Here is a 14,861-nt window from a genome sequence, read left to right on the forward strand (position 1 = left end):
AATGATTAATTGGTTTGTTTTGAATTGGCAATTCAGATTCAGAGAATGCAGGTGTTGATGCTACTTTGGAGACGTAATATATTAATTTAGTTATACTGTTTGGAGTACGATTTGTATTACTAGTATGCAAGGATAGAACCATGTCAATTGCGACAATGTATATATTACTTGTGCAATTTTGCAATAAATTACAATACATTACTTGTATTTTATATTTTTATTCTAATTGTCTTGCTCTTGATACTACATTTGTGATCACTTAAAAGATATGAAAGAACCTTTTTTTTTGCATTCTTAATTGAAATGCTATAAGAAATGTATAGTAGCATTTTGAAATGCTATTAAATGGTATACAACAGTATTTGGGAAATGCTATATTCTATAGAAAGATCATTTTCTAAACGCTATTGAACAATTAAAGATAGCATTTCACAAGTGCTATTGAAGCATGGATAATAGCATTTTATAAACGCTACTTTATCATAGACGATAGCGCTTCATAAACGCTATGGAAGATGAATTTTCAATAGCATTTCCTGAAATGCTATGAAAAGTCTTGAACCTATTATAGCTGGGGCAGACATAGCGTTTACTAAAATGCTATGGTATCCTACTATAGCGTTTTTCAAACGCTATCAATGAAAGTTTATGGTGTAGTGCTCCTCCTCTCCGTCTCTGTGATGGGGAGGAGGAGCCGCCACCCATCCTCTACCCCCAATCCTTGATCTTTGTCACTACCCTACGGAATCCCTCAATCCGACAAGGGTGGAGCCTAGATCAGGGAAATTTCCACAACCTTTCAAACACTTGGGATTGAGAGAACCCAGAAAACCCACACACCTCAAAGTTTTTGGTGCCACCCACCTATCTGGATCGGTGTTATGGCTCTAAAAGTTGCATCTCCACACCGATCTAAATGGGTATGTTTTTCAACCCACCGGCTTTTTCTTAGATCCAGTTCTAGTTGAAGGTCCTTTTAATTTTGACTTTTTTTTTTGGTTGTACAACCCGTACAGAATAGTTACCCAAGTTACTTTTTACCCAAACCTTCCCGCGCGCGTCGTCTGGCTATAAATATAAATATATGGGTATAAATATGCAGTTCCTAGTGCTTTCATTTTTTCACTTTAATCTGTTCCACCTCTCATTTCAGATCATCCTCATCAATCTTCATCACTATGAACAGGTTTCCAAGACCTCGACCTTCGGTATGTAATGCAGTTATGATTTACTTTGATCATTCTTGATTCTTGAACTTTGAGATTAATGGCTCGTAGTTTCGTGAATTTAATTCGTTTTTAAGATTAATGCTTATCACTGTTCATGTATATAAATTTCATCAATTAATCGCTAATCACTTGATTTCTGATAGTTTAGGATTTCTAATTTGGTTTGCTTCAAGTAGTCTATGATTTGCTTTGATGATTGTTGAAAATTTCATCAGAGTTGAGATTAATGGCTCTGTTGTTTTGTGAATGTAATTCGTTTTTAAGATTAGTTAAGGTTAAGATTAATTAATGATTGATCACTGTTCATCTCTATAAGTTTCATCAATTAATCACTAATCACTTGATTTCTGATAGTTTAGGATTTCTAATTTGGTTTGCTTCAAGTAGTCTATGATTTGCTTTGATGATTCTTGATAATTTCATCAGAGTTGAGATTAATGGCTCTGTAGTTTTGTGAATGTAATTCGTTTTTAATATTAGTTAATGTTAAGATTAATTAAAGTTTGATCACAGTTCATCTCTGTAAGTTTCATCAATAAATTTAGGGGTTTATATCAGTAATCAATTGATTTCTGATAGTTTAGGGTTTTATGGATTCTTATATTTTCTGCATAAAATTGTTTTGGATTTTCATATGTCAGAATATGATAAAAGATACCAGGCACATTTTTTCAAGAAATTCATTTTTATGGATTCTCCTATCAATTCTTTTGGATTTTATTTTTCAGAAAATGTTAAAGGATACAGTGTGTATATCAATTCTTTTGAATTATTATAGTGCATATTGTTTGGGAACCTGCTGAGTTTCTTGTCTTCTTGACTTTGTTTTTATTTTCATGCTTTTCTGTGAATCACATCTATTGTCAAGAATCCTAAATGGGATAATGTGATCATACTCTATTTTGACTAGTAGTTTCATAATTGTAACTTTGCAATCAGTAGGATAATGTAATCCAATATTGTAGCTTCACCATCATAGTTTTGTAATCATAGCTTCGTGAGCATACTCTATTTTATCATTGTAATTTTGTAATCAGTAGGATAATGTAATCCAATATTGTAGTTTCATCATCATAGCGTCGTAATTAGTAGGATAATGGATTCATACTGTTTATATCGAATATGCTTCAAGCGAATATCATATTTTATGTCATAGATATAAAATTCCTGTATATGTTAATCGTCTTTTTGAGTTTTACTTGTATTTTCTTGCATGTAAATTCAATTTGTTGACTCCAGTAATATTCATTTCTGTGAATCTGTTAGAATGTCAGCAATTACCAAATGTGCCATTCCAATTGTGCCTTTTGTCTAAAGGCAGGCCTCTCTACTAAGTTTTGGTCTTGACAGTTTACATTCACGCCCTACTCTATGATTTCATTTATGCCCACCTGGCAACTTGGAACAATAATTTTGGTCCTTTTAGGCAGAAACCAGTAAACTAACATCAAATATTTAGATTTGCTGAATTTGGCTAAAGGCTGATGACTCTAGGTTAGCTACAGATTAACTTTGATGTTTCTAAGTTGATGCATTTACGTCAATTGTTGTGGTAAATGGTATATTCTTAACTTTGATGTTATTCTTTATTTCAGGCCTGCTCATTGAACCTACCAGGTAATGTGGTAGATTTTCCTGCACTCTCGGTCGTTAATAATGTGGATGTCATGAGAGTAGTCATTGTTCGTCGTGGACGTTTTGTTGCTCGAGTACGTGACCAGCCGATACCTGCAGACCCACCTCTTCCTCATATCCTTGGCTTTCCCCTGCTTGGAGATCCCATAGATCCTAATGTTGTTAATGATAATGAAGAACTTGTGCTGTTGGCTGGATGGATCGCTCCTAACGCTGATGTTCCTGGTCTGGTTGAGAATGAGCCACCTGGAGATCCCGTAGATCCTAATGTTGTTAATGATAATGAAGAACTTGTGCTGTTGGCTGGATGGATTGCTCCTAACGCTGATGGTCCTAGTCTGGTTGAGAATGAGTGATGCGCTTTTGGGAAGCGCATAATTTAACCCTGAAAATATCGTTAGTAGTATAAGTAAGTAGGGATCGTTCTATTCCGGGGATTGAGGGTACACCTGTAATTGTGAAACAAACAAAGAAAAGTATTATTTACAAAAATAAAATAAAGAATATAAATATATACAATTGTATAAACAAATAAAGAATTAAAATAAAAAAAGTATTATTTACAAAAATAAAATAAAGAATAGAAATATATACAAGTAACAAAATAAAAAGGGAGGGGGTTTAAGAATTATAGAATTGAAAATTAAGATAAAGAAAATATAAAAAACACATGTACAAGAATGAAACATAAGAAACAAAGATTAAACCCAAGTTTATCATTGAATTCGAATTAACCCTACATTGTTCTTCCAAGTCATGTGAAAAGAGTTGATCATGTGAAACATTCGAAAGCAAACGATTTCCCATATTTTACTTTTCAATGCTAATTAATCTAAGTGAAAGCACCTAGATTAATCCTATTAAACATGCAATCAAACCCTAGAAAGCTAGTCAATCATGTCATGTTTAACGCATTACACATAGAGAAAGGCTATCAACTCAAGTGTACAACTTAGTATGAATAAGTTCACCTAATTGCAATCCTCTTCAATTGAATTCGATTTTTGTCCAAAACCTTTACTACTTTGATTCAAGTTTACACAAAACGAAAAGTCGATTTCATGTTCTTAAACCTAGCACCAATTACATGCAAATCCTATAAGTGTCGACCCAAATAAGATAAACATATAAAAGTTTTCTATCAAGCAAATTCAATCGAACAATCACACATAAGCAACTTTGGAATCACAACATAAGAATCGAAATTCTTTATTCAATCATAAAATTTCAGAATATAAACCTTGTTCAAACATAAATGTTAACTAAAAACAATTCTCACGAAACTAAGCAAGATTACAAAGAAAGAGGTTGAATTACACCGTGAGATGGAGATGGGGATCAAGGATGAAACGTTATGGATTCTTGAATCTCGAAAGCAAGCTTCAAGGTGGAGGATGGATGATGATGCTCACGGCTCCTTCTTCTTCTTCTTCTCCCTTGCTTGAAACGTTGAATGCACTAGAGGATGGAGAGAAAATGGAAAGGAAATGGAGAGACAAAGAAGATGAGATGGATGAAGGAAGATGTTTTGGAATGAGAGGAGAAGGTGTTTATATAGGGAAGAAAAAGAAGAGTGAAATGATGAGTGGAAGAAAAATAATGAAAGTGGAGTATGTTAGTGTGAGTAATGATGGAGAAAACATGATGATTACACCCTAAAACATGGAATGTTTTTGGGTGATGATGATAGTGGATTAGTGTGAGAAATGATGGAGAAAACATGATGATTACACCCTAAAACATGGAATATTTTTGGGTGATGATGATGATGGATTTCCTACTCATTTACTTCAATTTTATCTCCACCATTTGTAGGTAAGTGTGGACATAATGCTCATTTCACCATCATTTACTCCAATGTACCTAAGAAAATAGAAATTGAGTTAAAAATCGATTCGTTAAGGAATTAACTAAGCAAAATGTGAGGAATTAACTATTAAAATACCACATTAAAATGCTCCTATCAAATTCCCCCACACTTAGCTTTTGCTAGTCCCTTAGCAAAATCAAAACACAAAACAAAATAAAGACTCAACAAAAAGTAAGTAAATGACTCTACTGCCCCTAACTGTTGTCTCAGAGACTCTAAACTCATGGCTTTCACGTTAAACACTTAATCAAAATCACATAGATAATTCCAAAGTTAATAAACGTGTGACACTCATATGACTAAGTAAGATATGGAGAACTTAAGTTATACAGTGAATGATAGCATGTTTCGAACAAGTCCAATCCAAACTCACAGGGCATACTCTCGATTTTTCTCTCAGAAATGGCTATGCTTAAAAGCTTCACACTCAAGTATATGCAAGAGAACAAATTGTAAGGCAACAAACAGCTTGCATATTTCATCAATAAAAGCATTTTGTGAAGAATTTTTAAAGACCTCATGAAATGACTAAGTGCACAAATGGACCTAAACCATAAGCTCGACTGCGTAACTGACTCCACTAACCAAAGACTGCCCATCTCAAGGATCAAGTCAGCACTTAAAACAGGTTGTAATGGGGCTAAGCTAGGGTTTTCGAAATGAAGATTAAGGATACAAAAAATCCTAAGGACCTAGCAGAGCATATAAGGACCACCTTATGTCATCATTTTTGTAGACCAAATATCATTGTTTTGGGCCAAACCTTCACTCTAACCAACATGGGAATGGACAAAGGCATAATTTTCAACTTTGAGCCTTCTACAAATTTGCAAGTCCAAAACCACACTTCAACATTTTCCCAAGAGTTTTCTTTTCAATTTTTCTTCTCTTTTGCCGCTTTTCTTTCTTTCTTTTTTTTTTTTTTTTTTTTTTTTTTTTTTTTTTTCAAGGCAAAATTTTTTCTTTTTTTTCTTCTTGGATTTTCCCCACCCCACACTTGTCTTTCATCGTCACCCCTACATACTATGTCATGCTCTACTAAGTCCTTAAGACAAGGGTAGAGATATCCTGTACTAAGCTCATGGTAGGGTAGTGAGGGTGATGAAACAAAGGTTTTCAACGTAGGCTCAAAGGGGTTCATTCTAAGGAGTCCCACGACGGGCACAATTGGGGACACATGCTTGTTTGGCTTTGGTGGTTACCCTAATGCCTTCTATCCTATCCAGGATCAGTGCATATTATGGCATACAAGTTTTGACAGTCACAACAGCCGAGTTCTAGTACTCTCTAGTCCATTAAAATCTATGGCACATGATCATTGGATTTTCAAAAGAATGATGAGGTTTTGCAAATACAGCCATGAAATTCTAGAATTATCAATAAGCACTCTAAAAGAAAGTATTTTAGCACAAAAACTCACTTTGGGTCAAATGAATCAGACTTAATCCTAGCATGCTTAATGAACCAAGTTACAATCCTATCTCAAATCTTCATACAAACATCACAATGTCGATTAACCACAGAATTCAATTAAGTCCTATTTTGATTGTGAAAACCTTCAGCCATGAATTCAGAGACATGTTCATCCTAGACGTTAGGAGCATCCTAAGACTCAAACACACAAAAACACTCTAAAACCAACATTTTTTTTTTTTTTTTACAATTTAATTTAATTTCAACACTTAGGTACGGGAACAGGGAGTCTCGATGTGCAATGGGACTGAAACAGCTACCCTTTTTCAAGACTATGTTTAATCCAATATACCTTAGTGTATCACAACATCAATTAAAAACACAAAAAAAACACAATCCAACATCAACTATTTTTCATTTTTTTTTTTTATATACTAACTACTAAAAACACAATAAAGCAATAACCCTTCCCCCATACTTAATTCATGCATTGTCCTCAATGTATAAACAAATATAAATCATGCAAAGCATAAATCAAGCATAGAAGAGAAAGTTAACAAAACGAAACCTAAAACAACTTAAAATTCAAGAAAATAAAATAGAAGGAAGAGTTCAAGAAAGCAAATCTGCGTTTGATGGCTCCTCCACAGCTACAGTTGAAATGGGTTGCCTCCCATGCAGCGCTTAATGTTTAAAGTCTTTCAGCCTAGACTTGTACCTCCATTTACTCCTTTGGAGGAGCGGTATGCGGGCGAGTGGCAGCCCTCTTGCTGGTTTCAGCCTTCGGAGGTGGGTCCTCATATTGTGATGCAGTAGCGTCCTTGCGAGGAAACCCAGGAGGATAACTCTGCAAGTTATTGACTTCCTGAGCAAGCTTGTTTATTGCAGTGTGACAGCGGATCAAAGAGCAGTTCATCTCAGAGATGTAATCGATCATGCAATTGACTCTCCAATCTGTCACCATAATACCATCGCGGAGAGAGGAGCGCAAATCATCAATCGAATCCGACAAGCTTTCCAGGGTGGCCACAGGCCGAGGAGCACGAGTAGCTGGTGAGGAAGAAGACTCTCCAGGATGCAGTCTGGGAGAGCGACGAGGCAGAGGAGGGGGACTGCGGGTACGCTCACGGATAGGACGATGGTCCCATGGACGAGTAAGCCCAGCTCTAGTGGCCGCTTGACGACCTTCTTCTTCCAAAGAGAGAACACGGCGTTGATTGACGCCCCTGCGAGGGGTAACCTTGGTTCGAGCCATGAGGAAGTAGAAGGAATTTGAAACTGCACGCTTAGACAAACCTTAGTAAAATTTGGAGGAGACAAAAAAGGATGTATATGTAAAGCACAAAATAGGGTAGAAATCTCAACAGGCACACGGTTTTAACAAAGCTTCTCCGGGAAGGAGAAGAGTTATGACAGTTCACGGCCCAAGAAACTCCTCCACGTGTAAATATTCCTTTCTTTTCCTGGATTTATGGCATTTAGATCTGCTTTCGGCTGTAGCTTGTCTGTCACAGGTCCTCGAGATTCGTTTGATTCCCCACGCGTCCTTTCTTTTCCTTGATTCACGGCAATTAAACCTGCTTTCTGCTGTAGCTTGTCTATCACAGCTCCTCGAGATTCGTTTGGTTCCCCCACGTGTCCTCCACGCGCCAACAGCTTTTCCGTGTTTTCGGGTGACTTTAATCCAACGCGTAGATTTAGTCTCAGAGATCGTCGATCCAACGGTGGAGATCTGCTCTCTCGTTCTATAAATAGGTGCATTCTGAGCGACTGTTCACTCCAAAAGAAAATTCTTCCGAGTTCCAGCCTTTCTCTCTCAATCCTTCAGCCTTTCTTTCGAAACTCAAATCCTTTCTTCATCAACATGGAACCACGAACTCTGCAACTAATGGAGCAACAGACCCAGCAACAAATCGAGGATGGAGGAAACAACCAAGCAGCCGGGACTAATAACCGGTGGGCTCCCACACCGCCTCAACTAAGAATCCTCAAGGGCCTTTACTATGATAAGGGTTTTAAGTACCCAACTCCAGAGCAGATTCAAGAGATCTGCCTTCATCTGAAACAGTATGGGCAGATCGAGGACAAAAACGTCTTCTTTTGGTTCCAGAACCTCAAGGCTCGTGAGAGGCAGAAGTTGAAGGAATTTCGGAACGTTCCGGTTGGTGGATCTCTCGATCTCAATTTTGGTTCTACTAGTAATGACAGATCCACTGACAGATCCATTGATCTAAACTTTGGGTCACGTGTCGGCTATGGTGCTGATGGATCGATCATGGAACAACGAGGAGAATATCACCAGGAGATTGAAACCCTTCCACTATTCCCCATGCATGGTGAGGACATCTTGGGCAACATGAAGACTACTTCCGAGGGAGGTGGCGGTTATGGCGGTGGCTCTCACATTTCCCTTGAGCTCAGTCTCAACTCCTACAGAGATGCAGACATGGCTTAGTATTATTATTATTATTATTATTATATATATATATATATTTTTTAAATTTTTTTTTTTTTTTTTTGTAAATAGCTGAATTTAATAAGACTGAATGAATGCAAATTTTTTTTTTTTTATATATATTTTTTTATTTTTTTATTTTTTATATAAAGGACTCAAAAATAAAAGACAAATATATATATAGGACTCAAAATGAAAGACAAAAATATAAATCTCTTCCCCCACACTTAAATATTGCATTATCCTCAATGTAATCAATTAAAAGCATGCAATGTAATAAGTAAGCATAGATAGAAGACATTTACGAAAACAAATCCTAAAATAAAAACTAAAGAGAAAAATTGAAAAATAAAAAGAAATAGGGAAAGAGAAAGCAAATCTGATTTGCATGGGTTGCCTCCCAAGTAGCGCTTGTATTTTACGTCTTGCAGCCAGACGGTACCTACATTAAATAAAGTTAGTAACTATAATTAACAAAGAAATACAAAATAAAAACAAGTATAACTATTAATTACAAACTACAAGTATAATTAACAAGTATATTGTACAAAAGACACAAGTTAAGTACAAGTGAGTATAAAACGTGAAAAGTATTTTTACAAGTATAATGTGTGAAACAAAATAATTTACATGTATAGAGTATTCACAAGTATTTCTTTTATTATAAACATTATTGATATCGAATCAAATTCCAAGCGGTAAATCAAGTGGACGTGCGGCCCAAGTATAGTCGCCTAGACACAAACTCCCTTTCAAATCGTTTGGGCAACCTTACTGAAATGGCCAGGTGGGGGAGGACGAACACGAGAGGAAAAATCCATTTTGGCATGAGCTACTCCCACATTGTGGTTTATGCCCATTTGCAAGCACTTCTGGATTCAAAAACCCGTCATGAACGTTGTCCCCTTCCTAGACACCATTTCACATAGGCTTTCTTACTAAGATGAGAAAGTTCATAAGTGTGAAGACAGTTCAACAAGTGTTAATAAAGGCCGCCCTCAACCTTAAGGGACCTGAGCTAGATACTAATAAGGGGTTTAGGCCAATATTAACAAAAGAGACTTCACATATTCCTCTCAATTTACAACCTACAATTAAAATTCGTGTTCAATAATATAAATAATATTTAAACTAAGTTTTAAACAATTTATATACAAAAAATATATACAATAAATGATACAATTTAGCAAGTGATTTTTCAATCCCCGGCAACGGCGCCAAAAATTGATGCGCTTTTGGGAAGCGCATAATTTAACCCTGAAAATATCGTTAGTAGTATAAGTAAGTAGGGATCGTTCTATTCCGGGGATTGAGGGTACACCTGTAATTGTGAAACAAACAAAGAAAAGTATTATTTACAAAAATAAAATAAAGAATATAAATATATACAATTGTATAAACAAATAAAGAATTAAAATAAAAAAAGTATTATTTACAAAAATAAAATAAAGAATAGAAATATATACAAGTAACAAAATAAAAAGGGAGGGGGTTTAAGAATTATAGAATTGAAAATTAAGATAAAGAAAATATAAAAAACACATGTACAAGAATGAAACATAAGAAACAAAGATTAAACCCAAGTTTATCATTGAATTCGAATTAACCCTACATTGTTCTTCCAAGTCATGTGAAAAGAGTTGATCATGTGAAACATTCGAAAGCAAACGATTTCCCATATTTTACTTTTCAATGCTAATTAATCTAAGTGAAAGCACCTAGATTAATCCTATTAAACATGCAATCAAACCCTAGAAAGCTAGTCAATCATGTCATGTTTAACGCATTACACATAGAGAAAGGCTATCAACTCAAGTGTACAACTTAGTATGAATAAGTTCACCTAATTGCAATCCTCTTCAATTGAATTCGATTTTGTCCAAAACCTTTACTACTTTGATTCAAGTTTACACAAAACGAAAAGTCGATTTCATGTTCTTAAACCTAGCACCAATTACATGCAAATCCTATAAGTGTCGACCCAAATAAGATAAACATATAAAAGTTTTCTATCAAGCAAATTCAATCGAACAATCACACATAAGCAACTTTGGAATCACAACATAAGAATCGAAATTCTTTATTCAATCATAAAATTTCAGAATATAAACCTTGTTCAAACATAAATGTTAACTAAAAACAATTCTCACGAAACTAAGCAAGATTACAAAGAAAGAGGTTGAATTACACCGTGAGATGGAGATGGGGATCAAGGATGAAACGTTATGGATTCTTGAATCTCGAAAGCAAGCTTCAAGGTGGAGGATGGATGATGATGCTCACGGCTCCTTCTTCTTCTTCTTCTCCCTTGCTTGAAACGTTGAATGCACTAGAGGATGGAGAGAAAATGGAAAGGAAATGGAGAGACAAAGAAGATGAGATGGATGAAGGAAGATGTTTTGGAATGAGAGGAGAAGGTGTTTATATAGGGAAGAAAAAGAAGAGTGAAATGATGAGTGGAAGAAAAATAATGAAAGTGGAGTATGTTAGTGTGAGTAATGATGGAGAAAACATGATGATTACACCCTAAAACATGGAATGTTTTTGGGTGATGATGATAGTGGATTAGTGTGAGAAATGATGGAGAAAACATGATGATTACACCCTAAAACATGGAATATTTTTGGGTGATGATGATGATGGATTTCCTACTCATTTACTTCAATTTTATCTCCACCATTTGTAGGTAAGTGTGGACATAATGCTCATTTCACCATCATTTACTCCAATGTACCTAAGAAAATAGAAATTGAGTTAAAAATCGATTCGTTAAGGAATTAACTAAGCAAAATGTGAGGAATTAACTATTAAAATACCACATTAAAATGCTCCTATCAATGAGTGATAGGAGCATTTTAATGTGGTATTTCAATAGTTAATTCCTCACATTTTGCTTAGTTAATTCCTTAACGAATCGATTTTTAACTCAATTTCTATTTTTTAGGTACATTGGAGTAGATGATGATGAAATGAGCTGTTTGGCCCTAAAATGAGCATTTTGGCCTGACAAAGCGTGTCTTGGAGAAATTGAGTCAATGAGAAAGCAAGCTAGACAAGAAATGAGGAGTGGCAGACTAACCATCCGAACTCCAAATGAGTTGAAACTTTCCAGATTCATTCTAGAAAGCCCAAGGATCATTTATTATGAAGAGTGCCAGAGCACACTATGAGTGGAAGGCCTTCAAACAATCAGTCCAATTTTCTACAGAAGCAAAACTGGAAAACTGGACCTGTAAGAGGTCCAGCAGCATTTTCGGCCCAACCACATGGAATAAAACTCTAAAAATTTGTCAAGATGATCTACACTCATAGTGGAACATTTCATATGAAGAAGTCGAAGGCATATAATGAAGTCTTGTTCGAGAAATAATTGAAGGAATAAAGGGGCAGAAACTGACCTAAAACCAGCTCAATATTCACATGTTCATGTTTCCTACCCACATGAAGAAAGCTAGATGCTTTTCTCTTTTTCCTTAGATATATTTTTCTTCTACAATCTCTTTAATAGATTATCATCACTTCCATGTTGCTGCACCTTCATGCTTTGCTTTCATTTCATCATTTCTCTATCTTTTCCATATTTTACAAGTGAACTTAGATCCACTTTCATTATTTTTCTTCCACTCATCATTTCACTCTTCTTTTTCTTCCCTATATAAACACCTTCTCCTCTCATTCTAAGACACATTCCTTCATCCATTCCATCTTTTTTGTCTCTCCATTTTCTTTCCATTTTCCTACACACATTCCTTCATCCATTCCATCTTCTTTGTCTCTCCATTTTCTTTCCATTTTCCTATACACATTCCTTCATCCATTCCATCTTCTTTGTCTCTCCACTTCCTTTCCATTTTCCTTTCCATCCTCTAGTTTCAAGTTTCTGCATTTCCAAGCAAAGAGAAGAAGAGAAGAACAAGCCATGAAGCCTCCTAGCCGTCATCATCCACCTTGTGCCGTGATAGTGAAGTCTTGCTTTCAAGATTCAAGATCAACGTCTCAAGCTTTTCATCATCCACTCCCTTCATGGTGTAATTCTATCTTTTTCCTTGTAATTTCTTTTGGTTTTATTTTTTTTTGGATTTCCAAACTATGAGTGAGTAATTTTCTTGTTGAGAACTAGTATGAAATCCTAGTTATGTGATGGATATTTAGCTTTTGAATCTCTTTTTCGATTACAAGGTTTTGTGAATGCTTTGTTTGGTTTTGTTTTATAAAATCTTTTATATGTTTATGTCTTAGATTGATCACCTAAAATATGAGCATGTAATTGGAGCTAGTTTTCAGGTGCAGTGCGTTCACGGTCTTAAAACACTAAAGTAGTAATGCCTACATGTTAGGTGAAATCAAACAAATAGAATGCATGCTGGGATGGCGTTCCTCACTAGTTTTGTACTCTAAAATCAATCTTTCCTAAGAGCTTAATGTGTTTAATTATGTGTGTTTAATGAGTTAATTTGATAGGGTAGCGTTCTACACCTTGATTGCATATAAGCAAGCTTAAAATGCAGTGCGTTCACGGTTCTAAGTAATTTTGGGAAAAATAAGGCTTTAGCGGCGATCCTAAAGTTCTTGATTGGTTTCATTCACATGCCTTAGTAATTGAAGATTAGGTTAAATTGTCTTTCTCTTATCTTAGCTAGTGGTGGATTACGAAGTTCTCAACGTCCAGACATCTGATTTGGAATCCCTAAAAATTGAAATATTTTCTTTCTTTTATTATTGTTTGCTTTTTGAAAACTCCAATCCCCCCTTTTTACATTAACTTGTATATATTTCTATTCTTTGTTTTATTTTTATACATAATACATAATACTTTTTACTTTATTATTTTAATTCTTTATTTGTTATTTTGTACATAATACTTTTTACTTTATTATTTTAATTCTTTATTTGTTATTTTTGTACATAAAACTTTTTACTTTTATTAATTTATTTTTGCAATTACAGGTGTACCCTCAATCCCCGGACTGAACGATCCCTGCTTATCCTATACTAACAATTGTCTTTTGCAGGGTAATTTTGTGCGCTTAATTCAGGCGTACCAATGAGCCACCTGTTCTTGAAGGTGAGTTGCCACCTGTTCTCGAAGGTGAGTTGCCACCTGTTCTTGAAGGTGATTTGGCTCCAGCTCCCAAAGGTGGTTTGCCGCCGGCTCCCATTGGCGGGTTAGTTGCTTCCACTATGAATACTGCTGCAAATGCAGCTTCTGCTATGCTGGTCGCTGCCGCAAATGCAGCTTCTGCTACGCCTGTGGCTGCTGCGAATGCAGCTTCTGCTATGCTCGTGGCTGCTGCCACTGCAGTTTCTGCCAAGCTCGTGGCTGCTGCCACTGCAGCTTCTGCCAAGCTCGTGGCTGCTGCGACTGCAGCTTCTGCTTTGCTCCTGGCTGCTGCGGATGAAGCTTCTGCTTTGCTCATGGCTGCGTCGTCAGTTCTCACTACTGCTGAGACATTTCCAGTTTGGCTGGTATCGTTGATAGTGGGATTTTCATTTGCACTGTCAATTTCAAATGCGGCTTATATTCATTTTTTCTTGGATATTTGTTTTGGAGCCATGTGGAGCTTTGCTTATGATCGTATCCTCCATCACTTTCTTCCATCGTCTCGCTCTCTTCCTCGTGGTACATTTTCTGGGTGGGTTTCGATGGCTGTTATCTGGATGCGTCGGTTTTAGACCTATGCCAACCATTTCAATAGCACAATCATCGTACCATTTTGTTCCCAAAACAACCGTTCCCCCTCCTCCTCGTCTCCATGATGGGGAGGAGGAGTCGCCAACCTATCCGCTTCACACAACCCTTGATTTCTCTCATTACCCTACGGAAACCCTCAATCCAACAGTGGAGCCTAAATCTACAACCCTTCGATCAAACCAATGTTTCAATTGGAATCAAGGGACCTCAATTTTTTGGTGCCGCCCATATGTAGATCTGATAGGGCCCAATTTTTGATGGTTGCTACTCTAATATGACTCTAAATATTAATTTACCTTCCCTCGCTTCTGGGTATAAATTTGTAGTTTTTAATTCCTGTATTTTTCACTTTTTCGTTTCTTTATGTTGGTCTCATAAACCATAATTTCCTTCCTCTCATAGTTTTTCACCGTTTCATATCATCTTGCTCATCACTATGAACCTGTCCAAGTTTCCAAGATCTAAGGGTACGTACTTCTGTCTCACAATGTAGTTTATGATTTGTATTTTTGATCATTCTTGGACATCATTGTGTTTGATTTCTCCCAATATTTCACTCAAAAATAA

The 14,861-nt window shown here is 36.0% G+C and overlaps 1 protein-coding gene across 2 annotated transcripts; it reads left to right on the forward strand.

The window, feature by feature from the left end:
• Positions 1–546: 546 nt before the first annotated feature.
• Positions 547–14,610, forward strand: LOC121050756. Of its 2 annotated transcripts, XM_040511811.1 has the most exons (4): positions 547–920; positions 1,154–1,208; positions 2,825–3,211; positions 13,646–14,610. In XM_040511811.1, the coding sequence occupies exons 2-4, from the start codon at positions 1,179–1,181 to the stop codon at positions 14,273–14,275; spliced, it is 1,047 nt and encodes a 348-aa protein (XP_040367745.1). In that variant the 5' UTR covers positions 547–920; positions 1,154–1,178; the 3' UTR covers positions 14,276–14,610. The 2 variants fall into 2 exon arrangements, with proteins under 2 accessions (XP_040367745.1, XP_040367744.1); XM_040511810.1 differs by lacking the exon at positions 1,154–1,208.
• The last annotated feature ends 251 nt before the right edge of the window (positions 14,611–14,861 follow it).

Source organism: Rosa chinensis, chromosome 7, assembly GCF_002994745.2.
Source record: "Rosa chinensis cultivar Old Blush chromosome 7, RchiOBHm-V2, whole genome shotgun sequence".
Taxonomy (NCBI): domain Eukaryota; kingdom Viridiplantae; phylum Streptophyta; class Magnoliopsida; order Rosales; family Rosaceae; genus Rosa; species Rosa chinensis.